The 22034-nt window shown below is 45.2% G+C and overlaps 1 protein-coding gene across 1 annotated transcript in view; it reads left to right on the top strand.

The window, feature by feature from the left end:
- Window positions 1–15805, top strand: part of DYNC1H1 (dynein cytoplasmic 1 heavy chain 1) — a 312112-nt gene extending 296307 nt beyond the window's left edge. Inside the window, exons 76-78 of the mRNA XM_033953397.1 lie at window positions 5886–6054; window positions 11681–11808; window positions 15317–15805. Coding sequence (XP_033809288.1) covers window positions 5886–6054; window positions 11681–11808; window positions 15317–15445 — 426 coding nt within the window. The 3' untranslated portion in view covers window positions 15446–15805. The remainder of the gene's footprint in view (window positions 1–5885; window positions 6055–11680; window positions 11809–15316) is intronic.
- The last annotated feature ends 6229 nt before the right edge of the window (window positions 15806–22034 follow it).

Here is a 22034-nt window from a genome sequence, read left to right as displayed (position 1 = left end):
AGCTTATCTAACTTCTCCCTAAAGAGAAGGGAGCCCCGAAAGGGAAACTTACTGAGCTTGGCATTAGATACTACATCCACCGACTAACCACCGAAACCACAGGGTCACTACTACAAGAGCCATGGACTTGGCTGAGGCACGCAATAGATCATATATGGCATTAGAGAGATAAGAAGTGCCCAGCTCAATCTTAGCAACTTCCTGATCCACTAAGAACCAGTCAGCCGAGTCACGGTCAGGAACTCTCTCAGACTACCGGAAACAAGCCCGGGTTACAAGACCACCACAAATCACCGCCAGGACACCCACATCAAAACTTCTAAATAGTGTCTCCATTTTACTGTCCTGAGGGTCTCTCAGGGTTGAACCACATTCCACCAACACAGTATGTCTGCGCGCGATAGCTGAGACCACCGCATCGACCACAGTAGACTTAAAGTATCTCTATCCCCATCAGGAATGGAGTAGAGTCTGGCCATGGACTGTGCCAAGCAAAAAGGCACGTCCAGCGTCTTCCACTGAGCATGCACTACATCCTGAATATCTTGATGCATAGGGAAAGAGTGGGATGCTGACCGGATCCCTCTCAGAAGAAGGTCCACAACACAAGGGGGGGGGGTCCTTAGCATCCTCCTCAAAATGTAAAACTGAAGACACCTGAAGAATGAACTCCTGCAACTCTTTCCGATGAAATATGCACACAACTGGTGCCTCCCAAAAATCTCCATCCAAAACGGAAAAGAATCCTTGTCCCAAGAGGCCAGTAGCCGCTTGGATGATGGCTGAGGGGGCTGGACAGAGGCAGCCGAAGCAGAAGATTGTAGGGGAAAAACTCCAGATTACTCCGAGACCCCTGGCATCGAAGCAGGATCACCCCCCCCCCCAGCCACCTGCAAATAAGCCCTGCATATTGCTAACACAAAATCAGGGTAAAAAATCCCTGGTGGTAATACAGAATTCATAGAAGAAGCAGAAGACACATTTAAGACCGGTTCCTATCGTCCCAAGACAAGAGGAAGATTGCCTGAGGCTGTGGGCAAAATGGACACACTTCCTGCCAAAACCAAGGGAAGGGACATCGATAAACTGTCACCTGAAAGAATATGATGCACCAAAGCCAGACAACCCCCACAGCTAAAGAAAAAACACCAGCTGCCCCAGCTGCAGCGGTAAGGGAATCGCCAGCCTCCCCGGGGTCTACATCACCGAATCTGCCAGATTGCTAGCAGATGAGGAAACCCCGGCGTGGGTGACAGGGAGCCCAGGCTTCACCACCACCTCCCGCTGATGAGCGGTGTGCACACGAAAGGAAGCATGGTACGCCAACACCCGAAGCTGGTTCTCCCTCTGGGCGGCCGGGATATTTCATGCACCCGCCAGCCACATCCACCACTCGGTGCCCACAGAAAATGCACTTTTTCTGCTTTTTTAAAGCGCTCATAATGAATGCGCCAACCCACACACGACGATGCACAAAAACGACGGCCTGAGGACCACTTTAAGCTCCTTTATTTCTTGTTGTTTGTTTTTTGTTTTGTTTTTAACTTCACAGATCACACTGGCACTCTAAACTGTAGTACATGCCTAACAGGTGGCCAGGCATACAGTTGTGGCTCCTCTAAATTCAGAAAACCTGGATAGGTGGGGAAATGGGGGTGGGACTCTACCTTTCCAAGTGGACAAGAAAGATACACTAATCGGATCCAACAGACACAACCAATCTCAGCATAGACTGCACAAGCTTACCACTCCACCTGCTGGTGCCTGAGAAAAGACTGAGTGTAATAGGGACTGCACAGCCCACTTGTACTGAAGCAAAAAAGTTAGTATGTCAGTCTCCACCTGCTGGCAGAGGAGCATAAACCCATCTGTTTCTGTGCTGGTCTGGAGGGATGCTAAAGAAAAATGCATTTGTCTTTCACCCTTTAAAAGGCTAGCTGCTTTGTTGGCATTTTTTTAAATATATGCATAGTAAGAGCTACTTTCACAGCTAATAGGTGTGTACTGTGGCACCAAATGTCAAACTACAGAGTGTTCCCATACTAAGGCCCAAAACGTCTCCTGTTCCCTTCTTCAAGCTGCATCCTCCCATACCCTCCCCAATGGCACACTCATCTTTATCTCACAGTGCTGCATGTGTCTGATAGCGCTTTAGAAATAATAAATAGTAGGAGTAGTACTTTGTAATCCTGGAGCTGACTTCTTCTTTCCCTGCAAAGTTTGCATAGCAGGTGGACGAGGAAGTAAACCGCTGCCTCATCTTCCTGTCTTAGATTCAACTCCTTATATGAACCCTGGGCCTGCAGTTCACATAAACAGTCTGGTCTAAGCTAGTAAAGGAGGAGAAAGTGACTTGATGTGCAGCGGTTCACATCCTCTTCCACTTGCCACGTGATCTCTTGGGGGCAGGGAGACCCAATGCCAGCACTAAGCAGCATTCAGCATATTCTGTGGGGCAGTTGCACAGAATTCCCCCTTGGGGACCCTACAGCAATTTATTTTTCAGATTAGTATTTATTTCAGTGCTTGTTAATCTTTTTGTGACTATGACTCATGATAGTAGCCAAATACAATTGTGTGACACCCCCCCCCCCCACTACACTTACAGAGGTGCAGCAGAATGATGCACCTGTAGAGAGCCCACCAAGGTCGTGACCTCAAATATAGATTTTATGACCCCATTTGGGTCACAACCCACAGATTGTGAAGATAGTTTAAATTTTGCTCGCATCTTTTTCAGTAGTTGCTCAATTGAATTATACTAATGTACACTAGGTATTTCCCTATGCCTTGGGAGCTTAGAATATGTACTCAACCCTCGGGGGGGGGGGTTAAGATCACAAGGAGCAGCAGTGAGATTTGAACCAGGCTTCCTTGATTATTGGTCTGGTCCTTTAACCACTAGGCAGCTACTTTACTCACATGAGAAAGATGTGTACACCCTGCAAACTTGATCTTAGCCACAGCGAATACGCATGAGAAATTGGCAATCTTGAAAATGTAATTGGCCTACAACAGGTTTGAGAAGCCCCATCTTATATCACTACCCTGATGTTTTAAAGCTGTCTGTTGAATTGTCCTATATGTTATTGGATCAAGTATTTGGGAGAATCTGTACTAAATTGTTCCATTAAAAGATGTCTCATGTGGACTAGAGGTCTGCACGGGAACGGGGATCGCGGGGATCCCGCGGGGATCCCGCGGGTTCCCCCCCTGGCCCACGGGACTCCCACGGGGACGCCCCCTGGCCCACGGGACTCCCACGGGGATGCCCCCCTGACCCACGGGACTCCCACGGGGACGCCCCCTTGCCCACGTGACTCCCACGGGGATGAAAACAACCTACCTAAATTCTGGCGATGCAAGTCTGGCGTCGCGTCGGGAAATAGCCATGTTGAGCAGTGAGCTCAGCACGTACACAGATGAAAGCCTTGCTTGCTGATTGGTCCGGCGGCCCCGCCCCACCGTGCCGCCGGACCAATCAGCAAGCAAGGCTTTCATCTGTGTACGTGCTGAGCTCACTGCTCAGCATGGCTATTTCCCGACGCGGGCATTAGGCTGTTTTTTGTCATTTCGGGTGGGGGATGGCAGCGGCAGCAGCAGCCTGAAAAAGAAATCATCCTGGCCGGGTTCGGTGTCATGCTCCGGAGCTTCTACAGCCTTCCTATCTCCCTCTCCCTTCTACCTGCGGCTCTCTTCGGCAACTTAGCAGCAACGATCGACACAAGCTTCTGGCGTCGGGGCCTACCCTCTGCGAGTCCCGCTTGTTTCAACTTCCTTTTTCCACAAAGGTGGGACTCGTAGAGGGAAGGCCTCGATGTCGGCAGCTTGTCTTGATCACCGCTGCTGACGAGTTGCTTAAGAGAGCCGCGGAGCAGGGGGGTGTTGCCAGGTGCAGGTAGAAGGGAGAGGGCCAGATGCAGGACTCGTGGGTGAGGGAGGAGAAGAGAGAGGGGAGAGAAACAAAAGGAAATATTTCATACTGGGCTGGGCCGGAGTGGAGAGAGGGTGGAAAGATTCTGGCTACAGGGTGCATTAACAAAGGAAAAAGGGGGAAAGCTGAAAATGGAGATAGTGACACAAAGAAGAGAAAGGGTAAGCAGGACCTTCTGAATAAGGATAGAGATACAGAGGGGACATGAAGAGGAGGTGAAATAGAGACATAGAAGTAATGCTGAAAAAGTGTGTGTGGGGGGGGGAGATAAAGACATTGAAAGGGCAAATGGTGAATATGGGGTAAAGACAAGGACAGAGACAAATGAAGATTCTGAAAAAGTGGTGAGATAGGGATATAGGTGAGATGGACACAAAGAAGGGTGATGCTGGAAAATAGGTGGAATGGTAATTCTGACAGACACAGAAGGGAAATGCTGGATCAAGGAGAGATGGGGCTCAGGCTGGATGGAATGAGGAGAAATGCCTTGTTGGCCCGGAACTTCCTCTCCTACGTCAGAATTGACGTCAGGGAGCGGAATGCTGGTCAGCGCGACGCTTCTGCAGGGAAAGCTTGGGACAGCGGTGGCTTGGGGACTATTCCCCGATGGCGGTGGCAGCAAACCGAGTGGCTTGGGGGAGGGCACGGAGAAAGAAAGAAAGGGGGCAGACAGAGAGACAGAAAGAAGGGGGAACAGGGAGACAGAAAGAAAAAGTTGGGGGAGAGAATGAGGTCTGGAGGAGAGGAAACATACAGGAGGCTGAAAGAAAGGAAGAAAGATTGGATGCACAGTCAGAAGAAGAAAGTGCAACCAGAGACTCATGAAATCACCAAACAGCAAAGGTAGGAAAAATGATTTTATTTTCAATTTAGTGATCAAAATGTGTCTGTTTTGAGAATTTATATCTGCTGTCTATATTTTGCACTATGGCTCCCTTTTACTAAACCGCAATATTGTTTTTTAGCGCAGGGAGCCTATGAGCATTGAGAGCAGCGCGAGGCATTCAGCGTAACTCCCTGTGCTAAAACCTACTATTGTGGTTTAGTAAAAAGGGAGGGGGTGTATTTGTCTATTTTTGTATTTTGTTACCGAGGTGACATTGCATAGAGTCATCTGCCTTGGGAAATGTATATGGCAGATATCTTTGTTTTGTGTTCAAAAGAAAAGGAAATGCATTTCTGGTTTTATTTCTACAGTGTTGAAGTACTTGTTGGCCCTTGCTGTGACTGGTGGGGATCCCCAAGCACCGCCAGCAGAGGACCTCCTCTAGAGATGGTCAGAACTCCCCTCCACCAAGCGCAGCAGTCGCTGGCAGCATCCATGAGCCACTGAGGTGCCAGCATCTGTGACTCAGGGACGCTACTGCTGCCTGCCAAGCTTGGCAAAAGGGACCCCAGGCCAACTGCAAAGGAAGTCCTCAGCTGACAGTTTGTGGGTTCTCATCAGCTGAGTATTTATATTTTATATTTACATTAGAGGTTCTGGTAGAAACCCATTTACAAAGTATGTATTCTTCCCAATTAATATTTCCAAATTAATAGTCTCTTTGCTTATTTGTAAATGGGTCTCTACCAGAGCCTTTAATTCAGTAGCATAATTAAATAAAATAACTATTTCTGAAGTTTATAGGGAAGGATGGTGACGGAGGGGATTCCTCGCGGGGACGGGTGGGGACGGAGGGGATTCCTCGCGGGGACGGGTGGGGACGGAGGGGATTCCTCGCGGGGACGGGTGGGGACGGAGGGGATTCCTCGCGGGGACGGGTGGGGACGGAGGGATTCCTCACGGGGACGGGTGGGGACGGAGGGATTCCTCACGGGGACGGGTGGGGATGGGTGGGATTTTGGCGGGGACGGGTGGGGACGGGTGGGATTTCTGTCCCCGCGCAACTCTCTAATGTGGACTCGTCAGGAACTGTTAACATTTATGAATTGAGCTTTCTTTTAACAGAATCTTCATGTTTGGCTTGGTGGGTTGTTCGTTCCGGAAGCTTACATCACTGCCACAAGACAGTATGTGGCACAGGCAAACAGCTGGTCTCTGGAGGAACTCAGTTTGGAAGTTAGTGTTACAACCGCTCAGAATGCAGTCCTGGATGCCTATAGTTTTGGAGTAACAGGTTAGTTTGTTAAATTCCTTTCCTAGTTTAACTGAGATTTACAATCAGATGGAATGCCTTAGGCAAGCACTTAGTGGTCTTGATGTTTTAGAGCAATGGTTTTCAATCTTGTTGTTAAGGCATACCTGACCGATGAAACTCACTTGAATGATACATTACATATGGGGGCTAAATATGTATCCAGAGAAGCTTTTGGTTACTCTGAATAACTATGTGGACAGATTTCCTACCCCTCACCCTCTGTCCTTTCTTCCATCTCTGAGGGATGTCAAGGAATAACAACCAGACATACAAATTCAGATTAAAACAATAAGGCCTTTATGGAGCTCTTAGTGATCTGCTAATATATTAAGCAAGAAAAATGCTTTAATTTAATATTGTTGGTAAAATGCTTGACTAGCATTACTGGCAAGTTGTTACTTAAAGTTTTTTAAATAGATTTTGATCACTGCAGCTGTATCCTGTTGAAGTCCCAGTGATAGAAAGAAGTGCCTGTGCAAGAACAGGGAACTAGGAATGTAGTAAATGATGTGAAAGGAGATCAGGCTGCAATTAAAAGGAATAAATATGCAATATGTGAAAAATATACAGTTTATTTAGATGTAATGTTAGGAAAACTACTGATAAGAGCGAAACTAATAGTGAGTGAGGAAAGACTAAAACGGTTAGGGCTCTTCAACTTGGAAAAGAGACGGCTGAGGGGAGGTAGGATTGAAGTCTACAAAATCAGGAGTGGAGTAGAACAAGTACAAGTGGGTCGATTTTTCACTCTGTCAAAAATTACAAAGACTAGGGGGCACTTGAGGAAGTTAACGGGGAAATACTTTTAAAACCAATTGGAGGAAATTTATTTTCACTCTGAGAATAGTTAAGCTCTGGAATGCATTGGCAGAATATGTGATAAGAGCGGATAGTGTAGCTGGTTTTAAGAAAGGTTTGTACAAGTTTCTGGAGGAAAAGTCCATAGTCTCTTATTTAGAGAGACACAGGGGAAGTCACTGCTTGCCCTGGATCGGTAGCATGGAATATTGCTACACCTTGGGTTTTGGCCAGGTACTAGTGACCTGGATTGGCCACCATGAGAACAGAAGTTGTACTTGTGAGTCGGATGACAACGGCGGCCTCGGGAGACCCTTGAAACAGCACTGTTTGTGCGAAACATGTCGGGTCAGACTCCCAGGTCCAGCTGTGTGGTTAAAAGCTAAGTATATATACTATATTAAAAATTAAAAATACATTATTTTAGTTTACAAAAATGACAATAATATTGAAAAATTGCCACAGCATTTAGATAAATTTAATACCTATGATGAGTTACCACGTAAATCTCCCGCGGTTTTGAAGCAAACATAGCGGTGGAGTGGTGGGGCTGAGGTATTTCAGGAAAACCATTCACTTTTGAATATACCAACCTCTGTTTACTCTTTTGGTTGTTATTCCTTGGCATTCCTCAGAGATGGAAGATACATACCAAGGCTTTTTCCATTTCTTCTTAAGTCAGCACTCTCAGCTCCTTGAGCATACAAGGAGGAGATTCTAACTATGAATGTAGCTTTAGAAGGGGGGTCACACCCAGGCTGATAAGGTGCAACTGGAGACAAAATATAAAGGAACCTGGCAGATCAGTGCACTTTAAGGGAATCCTGGAGGATTCCCATCTAATGGCAGAAGATCCAGGGATCTGTGTTGCCTGCCTCTCTTCCTCCCACTTTCCATGTGTCTGGCAGTTCCTCCAATCTCCTCTTTCTGGGTCCTGCAAACTTGCAAGTCTTTGCCAGCAATTAATGCAGGCTGCCGTCAGATAACCCAGAGGCCTTCTCTGTTATATCTTCTGCCTCCTCCAATGGCAACATGCTGCACCATGCAGATGGGATGTGGTGAAAGGAAGGCATCCTGCATTAATCCCTGGTGAAGACTAGTATGTTTGCAGGACCAGGTGTAGTGTATATGGAACTTCCAGACCCATGGAGAGTGAGAGGGTGGGATGCAGGTGGAGGTAGAGAAATTCTGGACCTGCAATAGAAGGAGAGGGGTTGAGCTACAGCTGCCAGACACATGATAAAGTTTAGAGAGACCAGGCAACTGGTGGGAAGGGAAGAGGAGAGTGAGTGGGATGCTGGCTTGGGGTGAAGGGAGAGATATTTGAATGCTGTTTGGTAAAATAACAAATTCTGGAGTTAATATGTGCAGAATAAGAGGAGATGGAAAATTGATAGGTAGCTGAAAATTTAAAAAGAAGGATGAGAGAGAGTGCGAGATTTGAGTGGACAGAGGCAGAAAAGAAAAAGGAGGGGAGACTTCCGGTTGAACCATGGAGCTATGAAGACATGAGTCACATCGGCTCAAGAGGACCCCGCAGTGAATAACCTTCATTTATAGCATCACCCCTATTATTTTGCCCGTGTGAATTTGCCAAGACTCTGGGAAAAGTGCGGCTTTCCTATGTCCAATATCTGCAGCTGGTTGGCACCAAACTTGTGCAGCACCGACCTCTCCCACTCCAAGTTCATCTAGTTCCACGGGGGTGGCGGAGATCACTACTGAGGTTCAGGCAGCGCTAGAACACACGGTGGGCAAACAACTTCAACAAATCCTAGATAAATTGGATGCTATGGACCCAGCGGCTTACAGCGATTACTAAAGATTTGCAGGAAGTGCAACGACGACGAGTTGACTCGGTGGAAGACACTGTCCATGTGCTCACAACAGATTCCCAAACCACGGCCTCACACCACCTTGAGCTGGAAGCCAAAGTAGAAGATCTGGAAAACCAGTCACCCCGGAATAATTTGTGGCTGGTGGGTCTCCCGGAATCCATACCTGCTCAAACACGGTCTACTTTCCTGGAGACTTGGCTAGTGGATGCTTTACAACTTACCATATTTTTTGCTCCATAAGATGCACTTCCCCCTCGCCTCCCCCCAAAAAAAAAAAAGTGAGTGGAAATGACTGTGTCATATGGAACGAATATAAATTTTTTACACACACACACACACACAGTCCCTTTTTAAATTCTGATGGTCCAGCAGTGTATCAGCTGCCTCCTCATTTCTTGCGGTGCACAAGGCAGGAGCTGCCTCCTCAACCAACGGCGCACAAGGCAGGAGCGAGCCCCTGCGCCGCTCCCTGAATGACTGCTGTCAGTTCTCACAGGACTCGAAATACAGATGGACTATGACATTTGGTCGTGTGAATTAACTGTCTATAATTGATCACTGGAGACTTATATTCCTCAAGCGCCTCAGATGTTGTCAATCTGCTTCTATGAAACAATCTCTATTTTTTTGTGGTTAGACACATGCAGTATGGACTCCTGTTAAATTAAATAAGCTTAACTCTGAATATTCCCCTATATGTTGATCTTATGGTCATGAAAAAGGCATACTAGATCATATGTTATTTTACTGTCCCATGGTTCATGATTTTTGGCAACAGGTGGAGTCGTGTTCAAACACTATTATATATGGATATTTCATTGACATGAGGGTGTAATTTTCAATCTCTTCGAAGCTTCTGCTGATATGACTAGTGATAATAAGAAATTAATAGCAATACTTACTGCTGCATTCTAAAAACATGGAAAGATGCGTCTTTATCTTTTCAATTTTAGTGGAACCCTGTTTGTTTAATTGGTAAATATGAGGCAACCATAATGGAAAAGAGAGGCAAGAAGGCTAAATTTAAAAGGTTGTGGTTACCTATACAAGAATATGTAGACAATAGTTGAGTGTTATTAAAGAATGGATAAGTATGTATCTATAGGTATGAATGTATGTATGGTTTTTCACTCTCTGCAAATGGGGTGGGATGGGAGGGTTTGGGGATAGTTCTTAGAAATTTCATGAATACCCTTTGCATTGTGATGATATAGTTTATAAACAAGCTTTTCAGAATTTATATTCTCGCCTTTTTTGTATGTATGTTTATTATATAAAATTTCAATAAATTTTGGAACTGGAAAAAAAAGGGATTTCTTCACTGATGCTTATTAGGAATGGCTTTCGGTATCCCAGTACCACCAAAGGCTAGTGCCCTTGCAATCCCGGCAAGACTATCAGCAGCTGTTGTCCCTGTGGGCACATGACTTTGGCAAGCAGCATGGTTTAGCCACTCTGACTCATCTTGTTCTAGCAATTCCTCGGGTGGTACAGAGTGCGGAATTATAGGAGTGCCAATTTAGAGTTATTCATAGGGGATATGTTTCTCAGCAGCAGGCTTTTCATTTTGGGTGTGCCCCTACACCTAAATGCCTCAAATGTAACAGGACAGATAACTCCCTAGTACATGGCCTATGGTCCTGTCCAAAGATTTGTGTCTTTTGGCTAGAAATACGTCTGTATCTTCAATCCCTAGTAGGCTATGCCCTCCCTTGTCACCTTGAGGGGATTATTTTCCTTGCTAGGGGTTATTGGGGGGGGGGACATTCTGCTGGGGATAATTTACTCCTTAGTAAAGGCTATGTCCTGGGGAAGAAATGTATTCAAAATAATTGGTTACAGGACTTCCCACCCACTATCTTGTATTGGAGAAATAAATTTTCACCTCTTAATGGTTTGGGAATGTTGGCTCATTTCTCTAGAAGTTGGAGTAAGGTCTTTTTGTATTTTTGGACCTCTTACCTGGACACACTATCCTCTACTGTAAAGAGTCACATTATAAATAGAATGCAGAGACCAGCGGTACCTTTGTTGCCTACTGTTAATCATTGAGAGGGTGGGCTGGAGCCCAAAATGGGTGGATGCGCACAAAATTTTCTCCCCACCTGAATGCAAAATATAAATACTTGAGCTGGTGGGGATCCCACAATTTCTGCCAACTGAAGACCACGTCTCTGTTTCAGCTTTGCAGCTAGTGGCCGTATCCTCAAGCTGCCACTGCTTTCATGCATACATGAAAGCCAAGGGAGTGGAGAGGCAGCAGCTCTGAAATACTGTTGCAAGTTGCAGAACTTGGAAAGTTCTGGTCACCGGACCTGAGGAGGTGGTCATCAGCTGGTGAGGCTTGGGGATCAACACCAGCTACAACAAGGGAGATGTTCATTTTGAGAGGGCCTAAGCTCAGCTTCCTCTCATGGTTATGCCACTCATTGTGTTTAGTACAAAACGAAGTACTTGCTGAGTTTAACATTTTGGGGTTTCCAGTTCAGTTTTGGTATTCTTATTTTTATTTTTCATTTGTGATCCATTGTTCTGTATTTGGTGAAGGTTTGTGTTTTGTGTGTGAAGTCATTATATGTATATGGTAGTAATGATGCATGGGAGAATTGGGAGAAGGACAAGTGGAAGAGGAGCCCCCTGCTTAATTTCTGCTCTGGGCCCCGGCATGTCTAAAACCGACCCTGGCTATAAGATCCTGTTAAGTAGCACCATATCTGTGTTGAGTAAGTACCTATAGGTTAAGGAAGCTTTCACACCTGATGGCAAGATCTTTCTCTTCAAATTGTGATGAGAGTGTGCTCTAATTTCTGTGGGAGTGCAGCAGAGAGGAACTGTGGGTCAAATACTTCATCTAAACACAGCTCAGTGTACATAGGGGTGAGAATGCAACAGTGCATAAGTATTATTGTATTACTGGACTTTATGGGGGAGTTTTGATCTATGATAAAGGTGCTTCTTTGTATTTGTAGGTTTAAAGCTTCAGGGTGCTACCTGCAGTAATAATAAGCTGTCCCTCTCAAATGCTATTTCAACTGTGTTACCGCTGACTCAGCTTCGTTGGATCAAGCAGACCAGTACTGAGAGAAAGGCTAATGTAGTAAGTAGCCTGTATTGTGAACCCATATATATAACCACAAACTGACAACAGTAGCATATATTTAATACTTTCATGCTCTCTAAAATGGGAAACTGTTTTTAAGCCTGAGTCTTAGTTATGCTTTTTAGTCTTTTTTGGCCACAGTGGCTCAGTATGTGATTACTAGTTCACCACTGATAAAACTGTTAGAAATTTTCAGAATCTCATTCACTTGCCCTTAAATTGTTCAGCTGGTTAATGGCATCATTTAATTTAACATTTAACTCTTGCTTCAGCAAAGGACAGCAGGCATATATTCTCACATGTGGGTGACATTATCCATAGAACCCAGTATGGACACTGCATAGTGCACTTCAAATCTTTAGGCAGTGCCTATATCAGGTGCGTGCCAGTACCTTCCTGCCTGACACTGGTTTGCAAGACCATCGGTTCAGTAGCGAAGCTAAGAAGTCAACTAGGGAAGGTGGGCAGGTTGTGAGAATATATTCCTGGTGTCAACAGAACTACCGTATATACTCAAATATAAACTGGGATTTTTGGGCCAAAAAATTGGCCCAAAAATGGGGGTTCCGGTTTATATTCAGGTCAATACTCCATCCCAGAATTATTTTTTTTTCAGGCCGCTGCCAAGCTCTGCCCCGCCTCCCTCCCTGCCCTTGCTTCATAGGTACCTTATCTGGCAATCCGTGGTGGTGGTGCAGCGGGCAGGAGCAAACTTTCCAAGTTCCTGCCCTGCTTCTAATCGGCTGCCGGAGTTTCTTAGGCCACTGAGCGACACAAGCGGGAGTGTGATTTGGCGCTGCTGCTCGGTACTGAGAGGCATCCTTACTGTCTCCGTGAATTCTCGCAAGAATTCACGGGAGCCAGTAAGGATGCCTCTCAGTACTGAGCAGCAGCGCCAAATTGCACTCCTGCTCGTGTCACTCAGCAGCGAAGAAACTCTGGTGGCCGGTTAGCAGAAGGGCATGAACTTGGAAAGTTTACTCCTGCCCGTTGCACCTCCACCGCGGATCGCCAGATGAGGTACCTATGAGGCTAGGCCTGGGAGGGAGGGTGCAGAATCTGATGGGAAAGGAAGGAAGGGTGCTGGGTGCAGAGTCTGACAGAGGAAGGGGGCTGGTGCAATGCCTGACAAGGGGGGGGAGGAAGGAAGGAGGCTGGTGCAATGCCTAATGGGGGGGGAAGGAAGGAAGGGGGCAGGTGCAATCAATGCCTGATGGGGGGGGAAGGAAGGAAGGGGGCTGGGCGCAGAGCTTGACGGGGCAGGACACTTGAATATTAAGTCGCCCAACTTATATTCAAGTCAACCATTTTTCCTCCTTTTTTGGGGGGAAAAGGGGGTTTCGACTTATATTCAAGTATATACGGTAAATGTAACTTAATGATCACTAAGTTAGAATTTTTATGCTGCATCTATATTAGCCTCTTTTTGTTCCATTTTTTGAGATATGAAGTATTTAAATGAGGTGGAGTATAGCACAAACAAGTAGCATGATAACTATGCAAGTGATAAACATAAACACTGCAGTAAAAGATAAACTAAACTGCAGTATAAAATGGTCTTAGTATGCCCTTAAATGAACATTTCCTGTGCGCTAAGGCCATTTTTACTGCAGCATTAAAATGACTGATTTTCTATCTTTTGGATTAGTAGCCATATGCTAATATCTCTATTTGCATACAGCCATTTAAAAAATTACCATGTTAGTTAAATAACTGACACCTATTTTGTAGGCAGTAAGGGCTGATGTGGTGGTCCTGTGCTAATCAGTTAGTATGCGGTAATGTAACTGCACTAGCTGATTAGCACAGAAGGTCCACTCTACCCATCCGTGCAAAAATAAATCTGCTCAATATTCAAACGGAGAAGCTGCTGCCCAGTTAAACCCGGCTGCTGCTGTTGCTACTAACCAGCCATCTGGGACGGAGCACCTACTTAGCCAGCAGTGATTTTCAGTCTATTTACCGGTTAAGTAACTGGGCATGCAAGGCCTCTAGCATTGGATATTCAAGTATTAGCAGTTACCCAGAAGTGAACCAGGTACCAAATATCAGCCAGTACCCAGTTAACTTCCAGGTGACTGCTGATACCCAGATATCCAATGCTGAAAGCTTGGCATGCCACAGCTTTGAATATCGAGTGGGGGTCACTTTGAAGAGTACTTTTCCAAAACTCACTCAGTTCAGAAGCAGCTTTGAGAAAAATAGGTAGTGGTTTTTGGACTGAGTTGAATTTTATATTACAGAAAATATTCAATACAGTCATTAAAATACCATGGACTTAGTGAGTTTTGGCACCAGAATAACCTACAGTAAATGAATCTTGTCTTGAAGAACAAAATTAATCACGACACAAAACTGACAAAATTAACTGACTGAAAGTTTTGGAAGAGTTCTTCAATTCAGTCCATGGCTGTGAGCAACTCTGATTATGCTATGGGTAGACATATATTTTAAGTACGTCCTGTTGTGGTAAGCACACATACAATCTCTCTCACTGCAGCTTAGAAAAAGAAGCCTAACATCATTCAGGAATCCTCAAGCTATTATCATCATAGTCATTGTTCTTTGTCTTAGTAAAAATATGTGCTTTTGTTTTAAAGAAGAAATAATTCCTATATGATACATATCTCTTCCAGAAGGTGGCAGACACAGCTAGAGCACAATAAGTGCCAGCTTTGGAGTAGGAGCCATTTTTATATTATACCATCCAGACATTTTCCATAATTAATACTCAACACATCAGACATCTTCAAGATTAGCTACATACTGGGGACCTGGGTTGGTTGCCACTGTTGGAAATAGGTTACTGGGCTTGACGGACCTTTGGTCTTTCCCACTATGGCAATTAGTTGCCTTGTTGTACCCTTTTTTATAATAAAAATATATTCAAAAAAAAAAAAAAAAGGAGGTGCAGTGATGGCTTAAATTACTTTGTGAATAGTTTTAATTCTGTTGTAATATTTGTCAGTACGGCATAACTATCCATCAAACTGACTTAAATGTGGGGTCCTCATGCTTAAATTTCAATTGATATGTTTAAGTTGCACAAACAAAACCGGGAAACTCTCTGTTAACTGGAACTCAACCAGAACTCTCAAGCAACCAGAAAAAAATGTAAAATACTGTAATATTTTAAATAAAATTGAATATAAAATCAATTTCTGGCAAAAATTTAAGTGTAAACTTGGCATGCCACACCAGAGTATACCCACGCATTGCCTACTACATGTCCGGTAGTTTGTCTGGAACAGTTTATGGTATGACATAGTATGGGGTATAGTATTAATTAGGCCTATTTTTAACAGTAACTCTCAAGCAACCAGAAACTACATTTCTCCAACATTTACTGTATCAATCCCCTTGGGTGATGGTTAACTGAGAGTCTACTGTAAATGTGATAAATGATGGACAATAGTATTATATTCACTTGTTTGTTCTAGCTTGCTATGCATTCTGCAATATTTTGTTTTATAAAATTTAAATATAAATCAATTCTCTTTTTAAGGTTACACTTCCTGTGTATCTGAACTTCACTCGTGCAGATCTGATCTTTACTGTGGATTTTGACATCGCTACCAAAGAAGATCCTCACAGCTTCTATGAACGTGGTGTTGCAGTTCTCTGTACAGAGTAATTGTTCTCTGTTAATGCTAGCTGTAAAATGAGTTTTTCTGCTGGTATGCATAATGTAAAGAAAAGCCTTGTTTTAAGAAAGTTTGTGCTTCAGATGGACTGATGTGAAGTTGAAAAATGGCATGTAGAATGTGTTTTGGAAAGTTGCAGAAAGATCAGAAGGGTTAGGTGGATCTCTGAGAAGTCTAGATTAACATGGATGGAGCTGAAAGTATTTTAATTTGGAGCAGTGCGTTTTGGTTGGCATTTGAAATAGGATGAAGGTCTTGTGGTTGGAAACAAAACAATTGTAGAGTTTTATCTTGATGCTTGTACTGTTGGTAGGTACTTATTCTAAACTGAATAAAATTCTGCAGCATCATGTGGGTGTGGTTGTTTTGATGGGGGTTTTGTTTGGGGTTGTTTTTTTTTAAGGTGCTCATTTAGTATCATGTTTTTAAAACTTGAATTACTACCAATCCCCTCTTTACAGTAGGCACAGGAATTAAAATAGCCATAGAGATTAAACCCTTAAACTGAATACTGAACTATTACATATTGCTGAGAAAGTGAAGTTATTTGGCTATTTCCAGAGCAAGGGTATATTGTCTAGCTAGTTTTATCAATTTGTAAACCATATGAATGACTTTTTTGGCTAGAAAGAAGCTTCTTTTCCAAGTCGTTCCTTGATCTAACAAATCTGATAATCCCAGTATCTTTCTTTAATATACTGTATATGTAAAGGGTCATAGATTTAATATACTGCTTTTCTATGGTTTACATATACTATATAACTACTTTTCTATTACAATACAAAAAATATTTTTTTTATTTTATAAATATACTCAAATAAAATTTTAAATAGTGCTCAGACCCACAACCTTAAGTGTTTAAGTGTATAAAACAAAACACAGGCTGCCATCAGGCCATCATAGCACCATTATTGTCTGAACCACCTAATATCTATTGCAAATAAACTTCTTTAATAAAAGCTGAATGGACTTATTGTTTATGGTGGCAAATTAGCATTCGAAGGCTTTGTTTGTCAGTTGCCTGCGCAGCTGGAGCAGTATGGGTTGGTCCCTCCCTGGTGGCTAAATTAAGATATCCCTTCTTGAGGAAGCACTCATCGCGAAACTCGAGTAGAAGGGAGGATTTGTACTTTATGGCTTCCAGGAGTCTTTTATGATTGGCACAAGCACTTTATAACATGGAGCTGCCTGTTATGTGAACTTCAAATGCAAATTCACCACCATAAAAGATAAGTCCATTCAACTTTTATTAAAGAAGTTTATTTACAATAGAGATTAGGTGGTTCAGACAATAATGGTGCTATGATGGTCTGATGGCAGCCTGTGTGTTGTTTTATACACTTAAACACTTAAGGTTGTGGGTCTGAGCACTATTTAAAAATTATGAGTATATTTATAAAATTAAAAAAATATAATTTTTGTATTTTATTCATTTATTCAATTTTTTCTATACCGTTCTCCCAGGGGAGTTCAGAACGGTTTACATGAATTTATTCAGGTACTCAAGCATTTTTCCCTGTCTGTCCCGGCGGGCTCACAATCTACCTAGGGCAATGGGGGGATTAAGTGACTTGCCCAGGATCACAAGGAGCAGCGTGGGTTTGAACCCATAACCCCAGGGTGCTGAGGCTGTAGCTTTAACCACTGCGCCACACACTCCCCCTATCCTGTATTGTGATAGAAAGGTAGTTATTTAGTATATTATCACAATTATAGATTCATAGTTGTCCCTATTGGTAGTAATTACATATACTATAAACACACTAATCCTCTGAATTCCAAGTCTATGACAAAAATGCCTAAAAAATAGATAAATATATAAGAGGGTACCAATTTTTAGGCTCGAAGACCTCAAGGGTTCACAGCTGTCTGGGTTTGGAGATATACCTGCCCAGATAGCCCAACGTGAACTATCACTGGTCTTGATTGCCTTTATTTTAAACACTCTTTTTATAATTTTTAATTTTTTAACTTTTGTTTTATCAGATTTCACCTAATACCTAAGATCATTACCAGTTTTCCTATTCAACAAAAAATTGTCAGCACCATTGCCTCAGCACTGCTATATAAGCTAAGTACCATGAGCTTTTATTGGATAAGTAAGCCTGGATAAATAACTAATAGCACTGTTTTAAGAGTAAGCTGACTGATTTTCATCACTGTAGGTATTAGATGAAGTTTGATAAAACAAAAGTTAAAAAGGAGAAATTAGGTTCTTACCTGCCAATTTACTTTCTTTTAGCTTCTCCAGACCGGTAGAGGTTAATCTTTACGAGTGGGTATATAAAGAGAGCTTCCATTGCTATGGGTGTTATGAGAAGGAAGGCAAATTGGAGAAGTTAACTATAGATGAATGAGGTTCACGTAACAAGGTCTTCTAGGCCAGTCTGGAGCTATGATTAGTACAGGTCCTGGGTGATGAGCAAGGCACTGGAGAGTTCTGTTTATCAAAAATGACCATCAACTACTGTTATATGTCCCCTTACTTGATGGTCATTTCTAGAACACAGCATCTAAGCTCTCAAACTGATCTTCCTGCAAACTTCTGCATTGTGCTTGGTCACTGTGAGGTTCAACACTGGACCCCCTCTCAGAGCTAGAGAATTCCTGATAAGGAAGTTTGCTTCTACAGTCTATGCAACACAGCTGCTCTGTGGGCTGCTACCCACTGGATTAATGAGCTGGCCTCCTCCACCAAAGGTGCATGCTTTATTCTCCTTTCTCTTTTGATAATAGTGTGTCTAATAGTGTTGGGATTTCTGATATATGCACGTAGTGCCTCTCGTTCCACTGGAATGGTAGTCTTTCTGGTTACCACACTCAGAATCTTTGGTGGATCCTATCTTCCCTGAGGAATTAAGTTCAATGTCCCCTTGAGTCAAAATCATTTCTTGTAGAGCAGGGTGCCCACACTTTTTGGACTTGCGAGCTACTTTTAAAATGACCAAGTCAAAATGATCTACCAACAATAAAATTTTAAAAAAACACAAAGCACACTGTACGCTGAGAAAATGTTAATTATCATTCCTATTCTGGGGTTTTTTCAAAGAGGTCAAAGCAGATGACTCTATGCACTGTCACCTCAGTAACAACCATACAAAAATAGACAAAATACCCCTCTCCCTTTTTACTAAACCATGATAGCAGTTTTTAGCGCAGGGAGCTGCACTGAATGCCCAGCACTGCTCTCAACACTCATAGGCTCCCTGTGCTAAAAACCGCTATTGCGGTTTAGTAAAAGGGGACCATAGTGTAAAATATAGACAGCAGATATAAATTCAGACACATTATCCCAGGACAAACAGGCAGCATAGTCTCAACATGTGGGGTGACGTCACCAACGGAGCCCCCTGGCGGACATTTTCGCAAGCAGACTTGCTTGAAGACCTTCAAGCTTGCGATTGGCCCTCGCATGCACGTGTGCCCCTTCCACCCGACCTAGGTCATGTGTCTCCTCAGCGTGGCCTCAGTTCTGTTTTCCATGGCGCCAGAAGCACTGCTCCCTTGCTTCGTTCGATCTTATTGTCCCTCTTGCACCGCGGCTTATTTGGTTACTTTAATTTGAGTCGCTGTGCCCGCGTCTTTATTTTTCCGTTCGTATATTTTTGACCTGCTTCACCGGTCTTGTTCTGGCCGCCTGGACTCACGGGGCCATGGCCGTCCTTTTTCTTATGTACCGGCCTCGTTCTGGGTTTAAAAACTGTACTCAGTGCAACCGGGTTATCTCCATCACTGACCCTCATTATTGGTGTATGGAGTGCCTGGGTGCGGAGCACCGCGCTGAGTCATGTCCACGTTGTGTGACTTTGCAACCTCGGGCTCTTCGTCAGAGGCTGGCCAAGATTCTCCAACTCTTTGGTCCCATGGATCCTGCGGGACAGGCTTCGAGCTCGGCGCCCTCGTTGGATACTTCAGCCTCGAAGTCCCCCTCGGCCTCGGCTCCTCCTGCTACTCCGGCCTCGGGTAAGTCTCCTCTTTCCTCCTCAGGTGTGCCGGCAAAGAAGCCTGCCTCTAGAGTCTCATGTCAGTGCCGCCTCCTCACATAGGGAATACGCTTCCTCGAGGTCGCCTCCGAAGGAGCGCACTGCTGCACCTACGATCCAACAGCCTTTGGTCTCAGTGCCTATGTTCGAGGACATGCTTAAGGCTATACTTACCACACAGCTTTCCTTGATGGTCCCGACCTTGACGCCTCTGACCTCGGTCTCGACCCAGCCTCGGTCTGACCAGCCTGAGCGTCCTTCTCTCGTGTCTCAGGGCCATGCCCGCAAGACTCATCGGGTTCCCTCAAGCGATTCTTCCTCTCCCGAGTCACCTGTGACTTTTTGAGGGTCCAGGACAGGGGCCCGCTTTTCGCTGCTACTATGTCGCAGCTTGCCCCTCCTGAAAAAAACCCCTCCAGTCTTCTCCGCCCCTTCAGGGCAGGTCTCCGACCGCAAAGCCTTCCATGCACACCCTTGTCCTCGAGTTGGACTCTGGGTTGCGTTCCCCATCAAGGCAGATGCCAGCCTCTATAGGGTCTTCTTTGAAATTGGTGGAGGAATTTTCCTTTGCCCCGTTTTCTCCGAGGCTCCGCCAGCTGATTCCTCGGACTCCGGGGTCTTCCCCGGTCCACTTTGCACGGGGTCGTTCCTTGACGCCCCCCAGACACTTTAATCGAGCCTCTTCGATCTCCCATTCGCAGGACTCCGAGGCCCTGGCTTACTATTCGAGGGAAATTTCTCTCTCTTTCTCGGCTGCCCTCAGATCTCGCTCGGGGTCTTCTCAGGGGGATGAGTCATCTTCTCGAAACTCCTCCTTTATTCGTTTCATCTCTGACATGGGTAGGGCCTTGAACCTGGACCTCCAGTCTGAGTCCCATTATACCCAGGAATTCCTGGCGGAAATGGGTGTTGATCATCAGCCCTGTGAGGCGCTGCGCTTGCCATTGCACCAGGTTCTCCGGCAAACATTTCTCCGGAACCTGGAGACCCCTATGCGGTCACGGCCATTCCCTCCAAGTTGGAGTCCCGTTACCGGATGATCCTGGTTAAGGGGTTTGAGAGTTCTCAGCTTTCTCACCAATCCTTGGTGGTTGAGTCTTCATTGAAGAAGTCCAACCCCTCGAAGGTTTACGCTGCCGTCTCTCCTGGCAGGGAGGGCCGTACAATGGACAAACTTGGTCACCGTCTTTATCAAAACCGTATCCTCAACTATAACTTTATCTTCACGTCCTACCTCCGGTTCTGTGTGGATGCCCTCTGCTCGTTCCGAGAGGAGGTGCCAGATTCTCGGCGTCAGGAATTTCGTCTCCTCGAGGAGACCCTCTCCCAACTCCGCCTCTATATGTTTCAGGCGGCCTATGATGCCTCGAGGGTCACGGCGTTTGAAATCGCCATGCGTCGCGTAACTTGGCTCCGGATTGTGGACATGGATCCGAATCTCCAGGATCGCCTTGCCAATCTCCCTTGCGTGGGTAATGAGCTATTTGATGATTCCATAGAGGCAGCCACTAAGCGCCTCTCGGAACACTAACGGTCCTTCGCCTCTCTGGTGAGACTTAAGCCAAAGACCCCTCCGGCTCAGCAATACAAAATTCCTCTCCAGCGGTATCCGCAGAAATCTATTCTTGTGTTCTCTCGGCCTCCTTCGAAGCGGCCGCAACAACAGCAGCAGCGACAAGCTAAGCCTGCGCCATCTTTTTGACAATTCCAGTCTGAGCCTTCGGGCTGCCTTCCTCCTGGAGCCTTCCCCCTCCCCATCGGGGGTCATCTCCATCATTTCTATACCCAATGGGAAAGTCTTACCACCAACAGTTGGGTACTTTCCATCATCCGAGAAGGGTACTCCCTTCCCTTCAGTCAGGTGCCTCCAAGAGAGTTTCCTTCTGCCCAGTCTCAGCTGCCTCTCCTTCTGCAGGAAACTCAGGCCCTTCTTCACCTTCGGGTGGTCGAGGAGGTTTTTCCGGACCAGTGGAATACCGGATTTTATTCCCAGTACTTTCTGATTCCCAAGAAGACGGGGGATCTGCATCCAATCCTGGACCTCCGTGCTCTGAACAAGTTTCTGGTCAGGGAACGGTTCAGAATGCTCATCCTGCCTACTTTGTACCCCCTCTTGGACGAGGGGGACTGGCTGTTGTCACTGGACCTCAAAGAGGCATACACGCACATTCCAATACATCCGGCCTCTTGCCGGTATCTGAGATTCCGGGTGGGGGATCTCCACCTCCAATATTGTGTTCCCTTCGGCCTGGCGACCTCTCTGAGGGTTTTCACGAAATGTCTAGTTGTAGTGGCTGCGGCCCTGCGTCTCCGCGGCCTGCAGGTGTTTCCTTACCTCGACGACTGGTTGATCAAAGCGTCCTCACCACGAAGTTCTGCGTGCAACGAATCAGACCATCTTGCTCCTTCAGAGTCTCGGCTTTGAGGTGAACTTCCCCAAGTCCCACTGTCCATCCCTGTCTCTGGAATTCATCAGAGCAGTCCTGGACAAGGTTCGTCTTGCCTCGGCCTCGTCAGGAGGCCCTTGTTCGTTTATGCCAGCGGGTGACCCGTCTGTCTTTGGCCCCGGCTCAGCTCCTGATGGTCCTCCTAGGAC

Source organism: Geotrypetes seraphini, chromosome 7 (genome assembly GCF_902459505.1).
Source record: "Geotrypetes seraphini chromosome 7, aGeoSer1.1, whole genome shotgun sequence".
Taxonomy (NCBI): domain Eukaryota; kingdom Metazoa; phylum Chordata; class Amphibia; order Gymnophiona; family Dermophiidae; genus Geotrypetes; species Geotrypetes seraphini.
The sequence above is the reverse complement of the archived record's forward strand: the minus strand, read 5'-3'. Positions and strand labels throughout refer to the sequence as shown.